At 40.2% G+C, this 17,187-nt stretch overlaps 1 protein-coding gene across 1 annotated transcript in view; it reads left to right on the forward strand.

Moving 5' to 3' along the window:
- Positions 1-17,187, forward strand: part of CACNA2D3 (calcium voltage-gated channel auxiliary subunit alpha2delta 3) — an 863,383-nt gene that overhangs the window by 607,701 nt on the left and 238,495 nt on the right. Inside the window, exon 14 of the mRNA XM_030307036.1 lies at positions 16,229-16,246. Within this exon, the coding sequence (XP_030162896.1) occupies positions 16,229-16,246 (18 nt within the window). The remainder of the gene's footprint in view (positions 1-16,228; positions 16,247-17,187) is intronic.

Below are 17,187 nucleotides of genomic sequence, written 5' to 3' on the forward strand. Positions count from 1 at the left end.
TTTAGAAACAAAACAGATGAACATGGGGGAAGGGAAACAAAAATAAGATAAAAATAGAGACGGAGACAAACCATAAGAGACTCTTAAACACAGAGAACAAACTGAGGGTTAGTGGTGCGGTGTTGGGTGGGGGATGGGCTGGATGGGCGATGGGCATTAAGGAGGATACTTGGGATGAGCCCTGGGTGTTATATGTAAGTGATGAATCACTAAATTCTATTCCTGAAATCATTATTATACTATATGTTAACTAACTTGGATTTAAATTTTTAAAAATTTACTGTAAGTAGAGTATTGCATGGGAGATATTTATGATGGTCTGCTTTGGCAAATGCAATCTTCTATATGTGGCAAATTATACCGATTGATATCAGTTGTAAGAATATCATAATAACTTTGCCTTCCTGTGAGAAGCACTTTCAGTCATGATTTTTCTCTTCTTTTTATATATTGCTGGATTTTTGCTTTTATGTTCACAAAGGATATCAGTTTGTAGTGTGGTGGTGGTGATTTTTATTTTATTTATTTATTTATTTATTTTTTTAAATTTTTTTTTTCAACGTTTATTTATTTTTGGGTCAGAGAGAGACAGAGCATGAACGGGGGAGGGGCAGAGAGAGAGGGAGACACAGAATCGGAAACAGGCTCCAGGCTCTGAGCCATCAGCCCAGAGCCTGACGCGGGACTCGAACTCCCGGACCGCGAGATCGTGACCTGGCTGAAGTTGGATGCTTAACCGACTGCGCCACACAGGCGCCCCTGATTTTTATTTTTGTAATTTGTCAAGTTTTGACAATGACCACCTAAAAAATGATTTGAGAAGTATTTCTTTATCTTACAAAAAAGCTTGTGTAAGATTGCTCTGTTTTTCCTTGAATATTGTTACAGACACTAATGAAACCATTTGGGCCTGGAGCTCTCTTTGTGGGGAATGTCTTAATTCCGAATTCATTTTCTTTTATAGATTTAGCAATTTTTAGATTTTTTAGATTTCTTATATCAGTTTTGCTCATTTGTTTTCATGTAAGTTGTTGAATTTATTACCATAAGGATGTTCACAATACTCTCTTGTACCTTTAATGTATTTAGGATCTATGGTGACAGCACCTCTTTCATTCCTGATATTGGAAATTTGTTCAGTCTAGTTATATATTTTTCAATTTTGGGGGTTATTTTCAAAGAACCAGCCTTTGGTTTCACCAATTTTACTCTTTTTGTTTACCTATTTTCTGTTGCATTGTTTTTTGTTCTTATTGTTTATTTCTTTATTTTCCTCTGATTATGTGGTGTTTAATTTGGTTTTTGTCTAGTTTCTTAAGGTAAAGCTTTGACTATTGATATTAAACTTTTCTCCTTTTCTATTGTAAGCATTTGAAGCCATATATTCCTTTCTAAGAGTTACTTTAGCCACATCTCACAGCTTTTGATAGTTGCATTTCTGTTTTTATTCAGTTCAAAATATTTTCTAATATTTCTTGTGATGAAAGGATTTTGTGACTCATGGGTTATTTAGAAGTGTATTATTTTCCAAATACCTCCAGATTTTACTGGATGCATTATTGTTACTGATTTCTATTTTGATTCTCTTGTGCTCAGGGAATGTATCCTATTATTTCAATAATTTTGTTTCCTGACACTTGTTTTATAGCCCAGCATATGGACTTTCTCAGTGGATATTTCATATTTGTACCTGAAAAGAACATGTATGTTACAATTGTTTGTGCATCTTGTTCTAGAAATAATAATTGGGTGAAATTGGTTGATAATGTTGTTCATGTCTTTTATATCTTCACGGACTTTCTGACTGTTTTATGAATTGCTGAGAGGATTGTTGAAATCACTAGTGAAAATTCTAAATTCATATGTTTCAGTTTTTGATTCTGTCAATTGTTGCATCATGTATTTTGAAGCTCTGTTATGAGGAGAACACATTACGTCTTCTTGATGAATTGACCAATTTATTATTATGAATATTTTTATTATCTCTTATAGTATTCCTCATCTTAAAGACTATTTTGTTTGATATTAATATAGCCATTCAACTTTCTGTGATTATTGCTTTATATTGTTTTATTTATATATTGTGGTATATATATTTCCATTTATTTTTTACCTTTAATCTACATTTTTTTTTACTTACAAGGCATATTTTGTAGGCAAAATATAGTTTGATCTCCTTTTCTTTCTATCCAGTCTAACAATCTTTACTTTTTAAATGGTGTATTTGATCCATTTACATTTAAAGTAATTATTTCTATTGTTTAGTTTCAAGTCTACCTATGTTGTTACAAATAGGTATCTAATCTGTTCTCTTATTTTTCTTTTCATTTAAATCTACCGTATTGTCATAAATAAGTGTATGTATTATAGGTATTTATAGGTGTACATATGTGTACACATAAATATAGATAATATGTATATACTTAACCCTTGAACAACATGGGTTTGAACTGTATAGGTCTACTTTTTTTTTTTTAATTTTTTTTTTTAACATTTATTTATTTTTGAGACAGAGAGAGACAGAGCATGAACGGGGGAGGGGCAGAGAGAGAGGGAGACACAGAATCAGAAGCAGGCTCCAGGCTCTGAGCCATCAGCCCAGAGCCCGACGCGGGGCTCGAACTCACGGACCGCGAGATCGTGACCCGGGCTGAAGTCAGACGCTTAACCGACTGAGTCACCCAGGCGCCCCTGTATAGGTCTACTTATATGCAGATTTTTTCCAATAAATACAGTATAGTACAGTACTATAAATGTATTTTCTCTCCCTGATGATTTTCTTAATAACATTTTCTTTTCTCTAGCTTGCTTTATTATAAGAATAAAGAACATTGTATATATATGTATATATATATATATATAATACATATTATAGGTATATATATGTATTATATATATATATATATATATAATACAAAATATGTGTCAGTCAACTGTTTATGTTATTGGTAAGGCTTTCAGCCAACAGTAGCCTATTTATATTTAAGATTCTGGGTAGTCAAAAGTTATATGTGGATTTCTGATTGTATGGGAGGTTGGTTGCCCCTGACTACTTTATCTCCATTATCTGCCTGTTAGCTAAGCTGTACCCCTTAGTTGTGTCTTTTGAGTGGTTGCTCTAATGTAACAATTTGCGTCTTCAACTTTTCACAGTCTCCCTTTCTCATAATGGAAGCAACTTGCAACAGTATATTCCCATGCCCTCCTTCCATTCTATGTGCTTTTATTATCATACTTTTTACTCCCACATATATTATAAACCCCACACAATACATTGTTTTTATTTTGCTTAAAATAGTTAATTTAAAAGTGAGGAAAAGAATCTCATGTTTATCCACATATTTTCCATTTCTGGTCCTATTTATTCTTTTGCATAGAATCAAGCTTCCATCTGGAATCATTTTCCTTCAGCCTGAAGAACTTTTTAAAAAATCTTTTCTAAAGTGCAAGTCTGCTGACAGTGAATTTTCTCCTTTTTTTTTTTTTTTTTGTCTGAAATGTTTTACTTCACCTTATTTTGGAGGGATATTTTCACTGGATATAGAATTTTAAATGTACTTTTTTTTTATTACAGTAGTTTAAACCAGTGGATCTATTATTATCTGACTTTTGTTGTTTCTGGTGAGAAGCCAGTGATAATTCTTATCTTTGTACTATACGTATGTAAATTTATTTTTTGGTTAATTTTAAGATTTTGTTGTTCTGATTGGTTTCAACAAATTTATTATACTGTGCCTTGGTATCGGTTTTTTGTGTGTGTTTCTCTTGCTTGAGGTTTTTTATTTATGTTTATTTATTTTTTAGAGAGAGAGAAAGAGAGCAGAGGAGAGGCAGAGAGAGAGAGAGAGGGACACAGAAAATCTGAAGCAGGCTCCAGCTGTCAGTGCAGAGCCTGACACGGGGCTGAGCTCATGGACCATAAGATCATGACCAGAGCTGAAGTCAGGTGCTCAACTGACTGAGCCACCCAGGCGCCCTGATAGTCCTCTTTATTTTATTTATGCTGCTTTTTTTGTTCCTTAATCACGTTACCTAACTTACGAGTTCAATATAAATGACAACATCGTAGCTCAGCTTTTAACATTTGGATTCCTCTTGCTTTTAAATACTAACTTCAAGGGCACCTGGGTGGCTCAGTTGATTAAGTGTCTGACTCTGGCTCAGGTCACAATCTCGCAATTCATGTGTTCGAGCCCTGCACTGGGCTCTGCACTGACAGTGCGGAACCTGCTTGGAATTCTCTGTCTCCCTCTCTCTCTGCCCCTTTCCCACTCTCTCTCTTTCTCTCTCTCTCAAAATAAATAAATAAACTTAAAAAAATGTGAACTTCAGAAGTACATTATTAGCCTCTTTGAGATTTGGGCCCAAGTGTCAGTGGTAAGACCTGACTTTCTTAACTAAGAGAAAGAAAATCCTATAATAACAAAAAAAAGGCACTAGGAAGTAAAGATATTTGATAAGAGTTACTCTGTTTTATGATTTAATTATAAGCTAATAAAGACCATGAGAAAAATTCCACTGTAAATACACACGGACTTCCAAATTGTAGGAACATGTGTTTGGCAAAAAGTACTTAAAGATCGCCAAACACCAGATTTGGGGGGTGAGGAGCAAAATGTATTTTGAGAGGTCAGCAGTTGCAGCATATTAATAGGTCTCCTTCTTCCTAGACATAACCAATATCAGCCTGAAGTACTATGGGAGTCAGTGTGTCAGCAGGCGTGAGTGGAGGACAAAGCTCCCTTCTGTTCTACTGCCAAGCAGACCACTTAATTTTTATTTTTATATTGTATTCCTTTCATTATCCATCGATAGATTATTCTAAGCTTTTAGAAGAAGACTAATTGGATTATGTGACTTGTTTATCCTATTGGGTCAAAAAACAAGGTTTGGAGTCAGTCTTCCTTTTCCTGTCTTTGGAATGTAAATGGCTATATCTAGCCCCTAGAGTTGTGGGAGAATTTCTCATGAGGACGCATTCAGAGCCCTTAACTCCTGGCCTGGCTTAGAGTAAGCGCCCACTCAGCATGTGCAAGTTCTCATTGTTAGTAAATAGTATCCAGTCTTGACTTGCAAAGTGCCCAGATGCACAAAGAGAACTAGTATCATTCAACACATGGCTTTGGCAGTTCTTCCTCTTTCCAGGTGAACATAAATACATTCACTAATGGGCCAAGGTGAAAACAACATGTAAGAGAAGGAAATGCTTGTAGATGTTTTCACAGAAAAGAACTCATAAACTAGAATCACAGACTTTTCACAGGCTGGAATCACCGAGTGGGGAGTTTCCTGAAGGATCCCCTAACTGAGAACACCAACAGAGGATTATCTGTCACCCACAGCTCACACCTTTACTCTTTCTTAAATGTTTATTTAATGTGTTCACATCTGTGAGATGCAAGCTTGATAGAGAAACTATATAGTCTCTTGCTTTTGCTTGATAGGTAATAATGTTTTTCATAGGCAGCAGGAAGTGGAAGGACCTTTGAGTTACAGCTAGAGTTAGAGATCAGTGAAATGTATTGCTTATCATGTTGGCCACTAAAGACTATAGTACTGACACGGTGGACCATTCTTTGTAAGTGTGCAGAATACATGTGTACTTTCATTTCTGTCCCCTTTGATTTTTTCTGTGTTAAATTCTGTATGTGTATATATATTTTTTTCCACAGTAGACGTGGAGAGTGACTGGAGAGTCATTCACTTTATAATTAACAAAGGATGTGTATTGAGGGGAGGGTCTTTCTGGTCATCTTTCTTGGAGGCCTAATATATCTAGTTAAGTTGCTCTACAGATTTCTTTGTGGTTCAACAGTTTGGCAGATCCCTGCAAATTCTCTCTTGGAAGACATCTGTTGAGTGAAGTAATGGCTTCACTGCAGACTCTTGAGTTTTCGTTACTTTTCCTCTGTGGGTTTTCAGTGTCTCCTTTTGTGGAGAGGGTGGAAACCCATTCGTCTCTTTTGGAGGGTTTCAAGTTCTTTGGCTCATCATCTCCCCTGGTAAGACCTTCCTTGGAGGACCGTTCTGGCCACTGCTGACCCTTCAGATTCTCTAAGTCTATGACCTGCCAAATGGGCTCTCTGCTTCCAGACGTCAAGACCCATGTCTCTCCCAGGTGGCTGCAGATCCAGGTGATGGGAAGCTGAAAGAAAGTATCAGTACCTTCCTCTGTTGCACCCCTGTTGGTACTTCTCCTCCTACATCCCTTTCCTCCCACAACCTTCTCAGTACAACGTCTCCTTATATGGCCCTGAGTTGGCTCCAAGCTCATAGTCTCAGAGGAGTTATATGACATGCATAAATTATGAAACATTTTTGCAAATTAAGTTTTAATTAAAACCAGCAGCTTAGAGCATCCAACTGGAAGCAGTCACAATGTTGAAAAGTGACACTGGTAGGGTGGGAGTTCAGGAGAAGGTCTGCGTTGGTTTGCATCCTGTTCAGATATTTCCAAAGCGAATGCTGCAGAAACGAGCTTCCTTCCCTATCAGATCCTCCTTAATCTACATGGATCCCTGGACTGCCATGTGAACCAATGTGGTTTTCAAACAGGAAATACAAATGCATCATGGTGGTGGTTTTATCTGTACTTTGCCAAATTTCCTTTTGATTCTACCAACCATGTTCTCACAGGAAACCAGCAAGACCTTGGGCTCCCCCGCACTGCCAGAACTCCAGATAATTTTTCAGCAAGATGACCACACAAAATAAGGCTGAGGAATGACAATTTTAATTGGAAACTTATTTTTCCGATACAATGCAGAGTTCAAGTCTGATGAGAAATGACTTCTTATTGTGAGAATTTTTAGAACATTATAACAAGCAAAATGTCTGGGGCTTTCCCCCAGCTGATAGTCCTTAGCTATATGTAATGTGAGAATTGTTCTGGTCTGCCCATTAATAATCCACATTTTCCAGCGTCCCCCAAAAATGTCTGCCATCAAGTGAATAATTTATGCAGTCTTGCCTTTCATGTAGGCAAGGGTCTACTGCTGCAACAAAAACACCAGATTTTTTGGATCCAAAATTAAGTTTGAAAAATCTGACCTTTAGTTATCAATCCACTTCTTTTCTACTAAATAACCTGAAGGTGCTAGTCTGCAGTAAGCAGTGCAGTGTTCTCTGGAGACCCGCAACACAGCTAGCCCTTTGGCCATTCAGGAATTTTAAAGTTGAATATCCTCTCTGTCTTTAACTCATTTGGACTATGGAAAAAGTTCGTCCCTATAATCTAACCTTTAAAAACTACTGGAAGATTTTTTTAAGATGATAACACCTAGAATTGGCTTAGTGGTGGTGAAGTGGATATTGGAAAGAGAGAATCCTGCTCCGAGTGTAAATTAGAACAACATTCTTGAAAGTACATGGACTGAAATATGCAATGCCCTTTAACTAATGATTCAACTCCTTTAAAAGTTGATAGTGTGTGTAACAGTTTTACTACAAGGATGTTTATTGCAGTCATTTGCATTAGTGACAAAGAGAATACAGCCTAGGTAGCCAATATTAAGGAAACCAATCAGTAATTTATCATCTGTTCAAATAATGGAATACCGTGTAGTCATTTAAAATAATGTTGACTAAGAATAACAACGGATGCAAGGGAAATAATGGATGTTAGCATCATAAGTGGCCTTAAATGTCTCCTTTTACCTCTCTTTTGATATCTGATTTTCTACAAGGAACATGCTTATATGACTTTTGTTCTAACGAAACACTTTAAAAAAGCAAATGTGTTGCATAGAAAGGTCTTTCTGTCCATGTTTGTCTTGCTTTTAAACACACTGTTTGAAAAATAAGTTCAAGTTTCATCTATACCCCAAATTAGAACTTGAGAAATCATTAAGTTGTAGATGGTCAGATAACACTCAAACTGATAAAAGCAAGAAAATTTGGAATAGAGAACCATTCTTCCAAATGACTCTTTCTAACAGGGCTTAAAGGACTTGTAGAATATGAAGCAAAAATTCCAATAGGGACTTGAATGATTTTAAGGTGGAAAAAGCAGTTATATTTATTTTCTTTTATTAGCCCTCTTTTTAGTCTTGCCCTCCACTCTGCAGGGTTGTCTACTTCCATCACTGCTCTCCTTCTTCCCTCCTCCTCCTCCCCTATCATCACCACCTTGAGGAGGGATTAGTCAAAGCCATGAGGCTGGAGGGGTGGCCTCAATAAGGGATTGTAGATGAGTAACAGGGTGCCAAGCGGGGAGGAGATTCTGTGGAGCAGGACGAGGACACAAAAAGCCACCTTTTGTCTTCTGACTTAATTGACATTTTCATAAGACCAAAATATGATGCCCTGTAATTTTGAAAGGAAATTTCACATATGTCATTGGAAATCTTTTGAGGAAATTGCTCCCGAGTATTTTTGAAGTTGAACAAACAATCCAGAAATATTTTGATGACTCCCTTGATTTGTATAAGTAAAATCTAGTTGTGAGCAGCTATGGTGTATACTAGAAGTGACCAGCTGCAAGTATCTATGGGAATAATGAGAACTCAGTTCACTCAGGATGTCCCCATACCTCCTACTAAGCAGGGAGCCACTAGAAAACTAACTCCCATGGATGGGCATGGGCTCAAATGACACCGGTGGCACTAAGTTCTGTCCCTATAACTTCACACCTTCCATAGACTTTACTCTTCAGCCCCATTTGGTGCACTGGTCCCAGAGGTGTGTCCTCTCACACTCTAGTGAAGAGAGGAAAGGGAAGACGAGAGAAATGGGGAGCAGGATGTAATTATTGATTACTTCTATAAAAGTCCTCACTAGATTAGTTTAGATCACATGTCCACTCCGAGCCAGTTGCTATGGCCAGAGTAGAGTGATTAATTGGTTGGTACTGTCCACATGACAGGGCTTCGTGCAGAGCCTTACCCAGAGAATGGGGACTACTACAAAAGGAAGGGGCTCCTACTGAGAACAAAGAGACATACATCCATTGTTAAGAGTCACACACCTAAGACACCTTATCCAGGCCTTATCACTTCTTCGTATAACTTCATATAACACTTCATATAAAGCACTGAGGGAGATTGTGATTTCAGGTCTGTGGGCTCATTTGTGGACCATGAGGTACTTGGTTATTGGTATAATCTCTCACACATTGTAAGGTTGGGCCAACTCTGAAAACTCCAGAGGTTACCAGGTCAAGGGGTAAAAATGACAACTATTGTGGGCCAGTGGCTGTTGTAGGTTCTCAGCATTTTTCTTACCTAATCCTCACGTTAATCCCTTGCAATGATGTTATTATTACAGTATTATAGGTGAGAAATCTGGAACTCAGAGATAATATATTTCTGTCCATGTCCTTGTGGCTACTAAGTGGTAGAGGTAGGATTTGAAACCTGGCCTATCAGACTCTAATGCTCTCCCTCCTTCTTCCTTCATTCCTGCTTCCTTTATTCAGCTCTCTTTTCTTCCTGTCCCCCTACCCTTTCTTTCCTTCTTTCCTTTCTTTCCTTCCTCCTTCCCTCTCTTTCTCCTTCCTTTCCTTCCCTTTCCTTTCCTTTCCTTTCCTTTCCTTTCCTTTCCTTTCCTTCTCTGCCCTTCCCTTTCCTTCCATTCCCTTCCATTAAATTTCCTTTCCTTGTCTTCCTTCCTTCCTTCCTTCCTTCCTTCCTTCCTTCCTTCCTTTTCTCCTTCTTCTACCCCTCCAACAAACATGTACTGAATTAGTAGCAAGGGCCACATACAGTACAGGTGTAGTCCCTGGTGACAAAACAATGAATATGGCCCCTGAATGGATCTTAAATTCTCATGTGGAGAGGTAATTAAAAAGTAAACAAGAAGATTACAGAAGGTGATACATGCTAAGACAGGAATCAACAATATGATGTCATAGCAAGACACTTGGTTAAGATAGGGACTTCAGTCAGAGGAGGTGCCACCAGAGCTGAAATCTGACAGATAGGTAGGAATTGGTGAGGCCAGGTTTGTTGGGGGGTGGTCAGGGAACTGACATGGACAGGGGACAAGAGCATCAGCCATTCAGAGAAAATAGCCACACAAAGGCTTTGAGGCAAGTGAGGTGTGGACAACAGGGCTGGCAAAGTACCAGGTTTATACTTTTCGACTATTTTCGATGCAGTATAGACACGGGCCTGGGGAGGAGTCAAAGTGAAGAGATGGATGAGAACAGTGGTGACTCGGTGTGGGGTGGCAGAGTGGATGGATGTGGGACAGGAACTACACCACCAGATCTTACTTAGCTCATCAGAGACCTTCCCTCCTTGGTATGTGGGTTTTGGAGTTTGAGCCAATTAGCGGAGCTTCCTCTGATATATAAGAGGAATAGGGATCTTTATCCACATTGCTTAATGAAGAAGAATGGAAGATTTTAAATGCAAACACGCACAAGAGAAATAAACGAACACAAGGAACCTTTGCAGCTAGCAGGGATTTATCGTTCATTCATAAGCCTGAGGCAAAAAGCCAGTTTTACAAATGGAAGAAACATATGTAAGCCAGGCTTTTTTTGTTTTACACAGTTGGCAGGAAAATACTTTGTTTCTCATTTGGTCTTTACATATTTCATAGTGAAATGTGTTGTTTTGATCAATAGATCTTTAATTGGAGTTTTATTTTTAAAAAGGAGTCCATTCAACGCTGGAACTTCGTTGAGTGGGAGTGATGGATGCACATCCCCTCCGTTGCCCCATGACTCTGTGCAGACTCTGAGATAGAAATGAAGGGAATGAGGAAAGTTAAAACAAAAACACTCCATTGCCATGGTGGAGGAACTGTCTCGCTTTGAAGCACCTTTATGTAGCTTCAGGGACTCCCCAGTCCTCTCCAATCTCCTGCCTGCCCCCTGGCTCCTTACCCCTCACTCTTTTCACTGGCTCCCTTTGGCTCCCAGACCTCTCCCTGGTGGGATGCTCCTGATTCTGTCCCCAACACAAGCTCTCTTTTATCTGCAGTCACTCTGTCAGTGACCTCATCAGCATACTGTCAGTGACCATGCTGCCCAGCCTCTACTTCTGCCTGCAAATCTAGGAGACATCCTAAAATTGTTAATCTGGAAAGCTTCCCTCATATATGCTCCTCCTTTTGTCTTTTTCCTTTCAGTAAATGGATCTTCCATTTTTGCATTTCCCTGAACCAAAAACCCTTGGATGCACCCTTGATGTCCCTCCTTTTTAAAAAAAAAAAAATTAAGTTTGTTTATTTATTTTGAGAGAGAGAGAGAGAGAGAGAGCAGGGGATGGGAGAGAGAGAGAGAAAGAGAGAGAGACGATCCCAAGCAGGCTCTGCACTGTCAGCACAGAGTCCAGTGTGGGGCTCGATCCCACAAACCTCAAGATATGACCTGAACTGAGATCAAGAGTCAGACGCTTAACTGACTGAGCCACCCAGGTGCCCCTCTTCTTTTATATTCTCGTTTCTGTCTCCATCATTTCTACTTTCAGATAGATCTAGGGTCAGACAACTGCCACCTCCACCACTAGCACCCTGATTCAGTTCTCCATTATTTTTTTTTTTTTTTACCTGGATTGTCCGCTGTCCTTTGAACTGGTCTCCCTTCTCAAATCCTGTCTTTGCTGCTCTCTGGCCATGTGACCTTGTAGTTTCATCATCTACAAAACTGGGGAAATCATAGAACCCACCCAAAAAGGTTCCTGTGAGTTTTCAATAAATTAATATAGCTGAAGCACTTAGAATGGTGGATAGCTTGCTATAGCTGTTATAATTGCCTGTCATTACTGCTGTCCGCACCATCCTAATGGGTGGTTTCCATCCTCAAGATAACCTCATAGTCCATAATAACTGCTAGAGTACCAGCCATCACATCTGTCTTACTGGCAGCAGGATGGAAGGAGTCGTTTTAAGGACACTATCTGGAAAAGTCATATCCATGGATATCTCATTGACCATGATTGAATCACTTAGCCACACCAAGCTCTTACAGGGTCATTTAGCTGACTCTGGCTAAATGTTTGGTTGCTGTTACCAAAACAGAAGGGCAGAGTGGCAGTTACTGTAAGTAACTGTACTGCAAATGGGAGGCATGTGGTATTATGTGTGACGAGGACATATGATGCAAGAGGTCAGACGGAGCTTCTTTGAGGTAATGACAACTGACCAGACAAGTAGGCAAGCAGGGAGGGGTATGAGGGAGAGTCCCAGGGTGAGGCAAGAACAAGCGTAAATGTCTGCGACAGGAGAGGGTATGGTAAGTATCTATGCTCATGGTATATCATGCACCACATGCTGAGAAATATGGTAAGCTGGATTCTCTGTCTCCATCCAGGCTCTCCCATGAGGGTGGTGCTGGAATTTCTCCTCCCGCTTTCCAGTATGGGAGATGCCCAGATGGAATGGCCTGAGAAGTCCCTAAGTCCTTCAAGAGCTTGGGTTAGTGCTGATACCCTTTGTCTACATGAGAAGAAGCACTTTGAGCCTGATGGCTAAAGCAGAGGCAGGGCTGCAGAGAAACTTGACTTTGACCACCAGCTCAAGCATTTCCTGGTTGGGTGACCTTGGCAAAGTACTTAGCCCTTCTAAATATTATCTGTTTTCTCATCTCTAAACCGAAGATGATACTACTAGCTAACCCGGAGGTCCGCTGTGAGGACCAACATTGCTCAAGATAAAAAGCACTTAACCAAGTACCTGGTGCACTGAGAGTATCCACTGAAGAGTGGCTTATTCTATTATTACTGCCACCTTCATCGTCATCACCTTCCCTCTCCTTCATTCTCTTTTGAATGACACTTTCTCAGTTTTCCCACATTCAAATACCAAGTGTCCTATGGATGCATCCTGCACCAAGCTTTTCTCTAGGAATGTGTGAGCCTAGAGCATACTTCTTTCTCTGCCCTTCCTTTTAAAAAGTGGCTTGAGGGTGTGTGTGGTTAGATACAGAATCATACAGCTTGGGGTTGTTTAGCCTGGAGGGAACCTGAAGCTGCCCATGCAAACCCTTATGTACTAAGTGAGGAAACAGATCCAGAGACACAGAGCCTGGTTGACAATGCCTAACAAGGTGGCTTTTGCAAAAGAGAGATTGCCTCACCTCAGGCCACATGATGATGAGAAATTCCCAGCCTGCTTTTACATGTATCGTGGACCAGGAAGACAGCCCGCACGTATACAGGCATCCATGTCAGGCATATGGGAATCCGAGTGTTCACGTCTACCCTTCTGGCAGAGGTATCTCTTTTTCTATTGAAAGCTGTCAACTTTGATTATCAACTTGGTGTGTTTGTGGGGCTCGTGTGGATCCAAGGCAGTTACCCCAATTCTCTCTCCCTAGCATCTGCCTTCGGTATACCCTAGTAACACGTTACCTTCTTTAACAAGGCGAACACCGGTTATAGGCACAGCATAGAAAACATAATAAGGACTTACATATAGGATCAATACCCTCATGCCTTCATGGTGTTTGTGACCCAGCGGGGAGAGACATTAAACAAATAGATTATGTACAAATAAATCATAGATGTGCTCAGAATTACAAAGAAAAAAGTGCTGTGGGACCTTGAGAGATCATCGTGTCCGGGGATATGGTTTGCCATTCCTTAATTTTTAGCCCACAAAGGACATTGCCACTTGGCTCTTACATTCTTTCCAACAAAACTCAGACATAACTTCAGAATCCTTCTCAACACGGCTCTCCAGACAGCCATTACTAATCAGTCAGTCTTGGCTCTCAAGACAGAACCTATTGGCCATCCAAGATTTGGCCCACTTCCCAGCCCTCCTTCCACCATCCCTTTTAACAGACAAGCATCTGGCCAAAGGCTGGAAGGCACGTGCTTCAAGACTCCAGCCAGAGGCCCCAGTGTCCAGCTGGTCAGGCTCCCAGCTCAGGGTTGTGTATACCGTTTGTGACTGTTGGGTGCATGATGTGCCGTCAGGAGAGCCGGCTCCCAAGTAGTAGCATCTGTGACTGTTGCTAATCTGATCTGAATTTGTTGTGTTCTGTTCTGAAGCTCCTTCTCAGAGGTGCAACCTGTTGAGGGCACTGCAAGCTGTAATTTCTGTTCCTTTAAGGCTCCGATAGGAAAGTGGCTCTTTGTTTTCATGAGTTATTTCTTGAGGAAAATATATGTTTTGTGGAGAGTTTGAGGACAGTCTTAAACTGAGGACATCACCACAAAGGCCTAGTCTCTCATTTTCCTTCCCATGTGCTTAAATGGGTGAGTCAAAAAGAGGTGTTTCCTGCTTGACTGGGACAAAGCTTCCCGAAAGAGAGAGAGAAAGGGTAGCTCTCCTTTCAGAGGCCTGTCAGGTCCAGCAGTTTGTGCAGGACTGAACCTTGGTATTTATTTTTCAGTTCATCAAACATTTGTAATCCTCAGGGCCCCCCGTGCATTTCATATGACAAGCTGTGATTCAACACAAATGCTTTCCTAAGGAAACATGCATTTATCATTCCCTTAATGTTCACGTCTCCAAGGTTTCTTTTCCGTCATATGAAAAAATGTTTAATATTTCAGAGACTTTACTTGAAGTGATTCCTCATTTTCAGCTTAATTTCTCACCACTTGATACCTATTTTCTGAACCCCTAAGAAACACTGGAGGAACTCACGAGCTTCCTTTTTCAATAGCGGTCACCATAACCAGGAGGAAAGAATCAAAAAAGCATGCTTATGCTATTCCTGTTTTCTTAAATTGGGAGACCTTTGGGGATAAAATTACTTGAAAAATGAGTGTTGGAGAGTTATGGACATTTTCCAAGTCACTCTGGAGATGTCTCTGAGACACAAGGCATCTTGTTGGTATGGGTCTATCCCTCTGTCCTTTGCTGGGTTCCATCCGCTGGCACAGGGCCGTAGGAAGCCCTCGTCTTAGTGCATATGAAGAGAAAGCATTCTTTCCAGGGCAGAATGAATGGGAAGGACAAAAGGTTCAAACGGGACCCTAGGATGTGTAGTTTAGTTATCCTGAATCTTCTAGCACTTCCAATGTTATAAACTCTGTAGAGACAGAGAGAAAAGTTGGCCATCTCATTTCCTAGCGAGTGTGGCCTTTACTGTGTGCGTTGGGTTACACATTCTAAAGTTAGCACAGCTCTACAATTTATTATCTGTGGGACAGTGTATTATGACTTACCCTCTATTTTCCATTTTGTTTTTATCTGTAAAATGGGGATAATAAGGGTACCTAGTATTGGGACACTTTGATTTGTGGGATAATGCAAATAAAATGTTTAACACAGTGCCTGGTGACAAGTTCACACACAATAAATGTTAGGCTCTATGATGAGAAGGAAGTCTTGAAAACGATGTAACTCCTAGATTCAATATTTAATACATGGATAATGTTATTTCCATTTCAGATTAGAAAAATGCTTTTCAAAACACTGCATACTCTAATGGCAGTCACAAATCTGGTGGCATTAAACCACAGCCTAATGGTCTCAATGTTGAAAAGTAGACAAGTATGTCTTGTAAATGTTCATCTTTTTCCACATATCTATAATTTCAGTTTCTTGCCTGTACCATTGGGAAAGCTATTATGTCTTATTTTATGGGTTGACTGACTGCCTTTTCGTTGTTCTCAGAATATTAGCTTTACTTCAAATGCACAAATCCTTGTGCCTGCTTCCTTAACCACCAATAAAGGGAACAGTTAATGTGTTACAAAGCAAGAAAATTTGACTTTAAAAACAGAACATGCTTCTAGCTGTCTTACCTTTACATGGGGAAGGGTTTCTCAACTTTGGCACAATTGACATGCGGGCTGGATAATTCTTTGTTGTGGGGACTGCCCTGTGCATTGTAAGATGTTTAACAGCATCCCTGGTCTCTACCCACTAGAGGCCAATAGCTCTGGCTCCCTCCCCTCTCCCTGGCTTTGACAATCACAAATGTCTCCAAACAGTCCTTCACCACTAGGGAACCACTGGTGCACAGGAAGAAGGAGCTGGGTCTTAGAAATGTGTGTTTGGGGCCACTGAACAGAAGAACCTCAGTTCTAGCGTTGCAGGAAGTTGCCAAACTCACTTCCTGAGTATGACGACTCCCAAAGCTTGTGCTCACAGATTATCTGTTGATACTACAGATTCAGATAGCAGGTCAAATAATCAGCACCGTAGCTTAATTTGGGAAAATGACTTGGTTTTAGTTTTATTTCCCTATTTTTCTCCCAATATTCGTTTTTCCATTTTCCAATGGCAACCAAATGAAGTTTTACAGTTAATCTTGACTTTGTATGTAATGATTGCTTTTTTCTTGTTTTTCTTTTTGTTTTGTTCTCCCGTTATTTTTCAGCTCCCTCAGGCACAAAAGGTAAACTCTTTTCCATCACATTGCAGTCATCCCCAGAACTCACGAACTGTGCATGTCTTCATGATTTTGTGCATTCGGTTCTGTTCATGACCAGTGAAATGGTTTTCCTCTTCCAACTTCAAAAGCCTGAAGCTGGGCAGGAGCAGAAAGGCCGACAGACTCATCGGTCCACTGGCTCCCTGCCAAGTTAGTCCCATCAGAGAACCCTCTCGTGGCCAGTGGTTTGGGGGCAACTCTATGCCCAACCATTTTGCTAAGAATTCTCAAACAATAGGTCAAGAGTAAGTTTAGCACACTCCTCCAAACATAGTATTCCAGTTCTTCCCTGAGGTACTTTCCTAGGGATACAGCTAATGTGAAAATTTGTAAGGCCCAGTAACTAAGTTTAGATTCTGAGCTCTTAAGGCAAATCTCTGAAAACTCCTCTTGGGTTTCATTAATTGCAAAATCAGTAGCTCCTTTGCTTGTGTCATTGCCTGTACCACATGTAGAGCATTAGAACAAAGTTCTTGCCAATGTCAGACCCTTTCACTGGTCCTCATTGTCTGTCTGAGATGATCTGGTTCCACCATCTAGAATATTCTCTGTCTACTAAGATTCCATGTGATTGCCATGCTGGCTTTGCTATGTTGTCCCCATGGTATGTCATCATATCCTAAGGACAGTTGTGGAAGAGAACATGACACATGATGCCTGCTGCATTGTTTTGGGACATTTCACAAACACAAGCAGGATTTCCAGAAGACACAGTGATTTCTGGGGGCCAGATGTGGGTTGGTTTTGTTTCAAGAGTTGAGGTAAGACGCCTCCCCGAACTGTAAGCAGTACCTCCCAAGCTTTCCAGTTTGGAGCAAAGATGATCTGATTCCTTCCTGTTGAGAGAGATAGCACAACTGCTCTACAAAAGGCAGTCTGTTCAGACCATATGGACAACCAGAGGC

This window comes from Lynx canadensis, chromosome A2, assembly GCF_007474595.2.
Source record: "Lynx canadensis isolate LIC74 chromosome A2, mLynCan4.pri.v2, whole genome shotgun sequence".
Lineage (NCBI taxonomy): Eukaryota > Metazoa > Chordata > Mammalia > Carnivora > Felidae > Lynx > Lynx canadensis.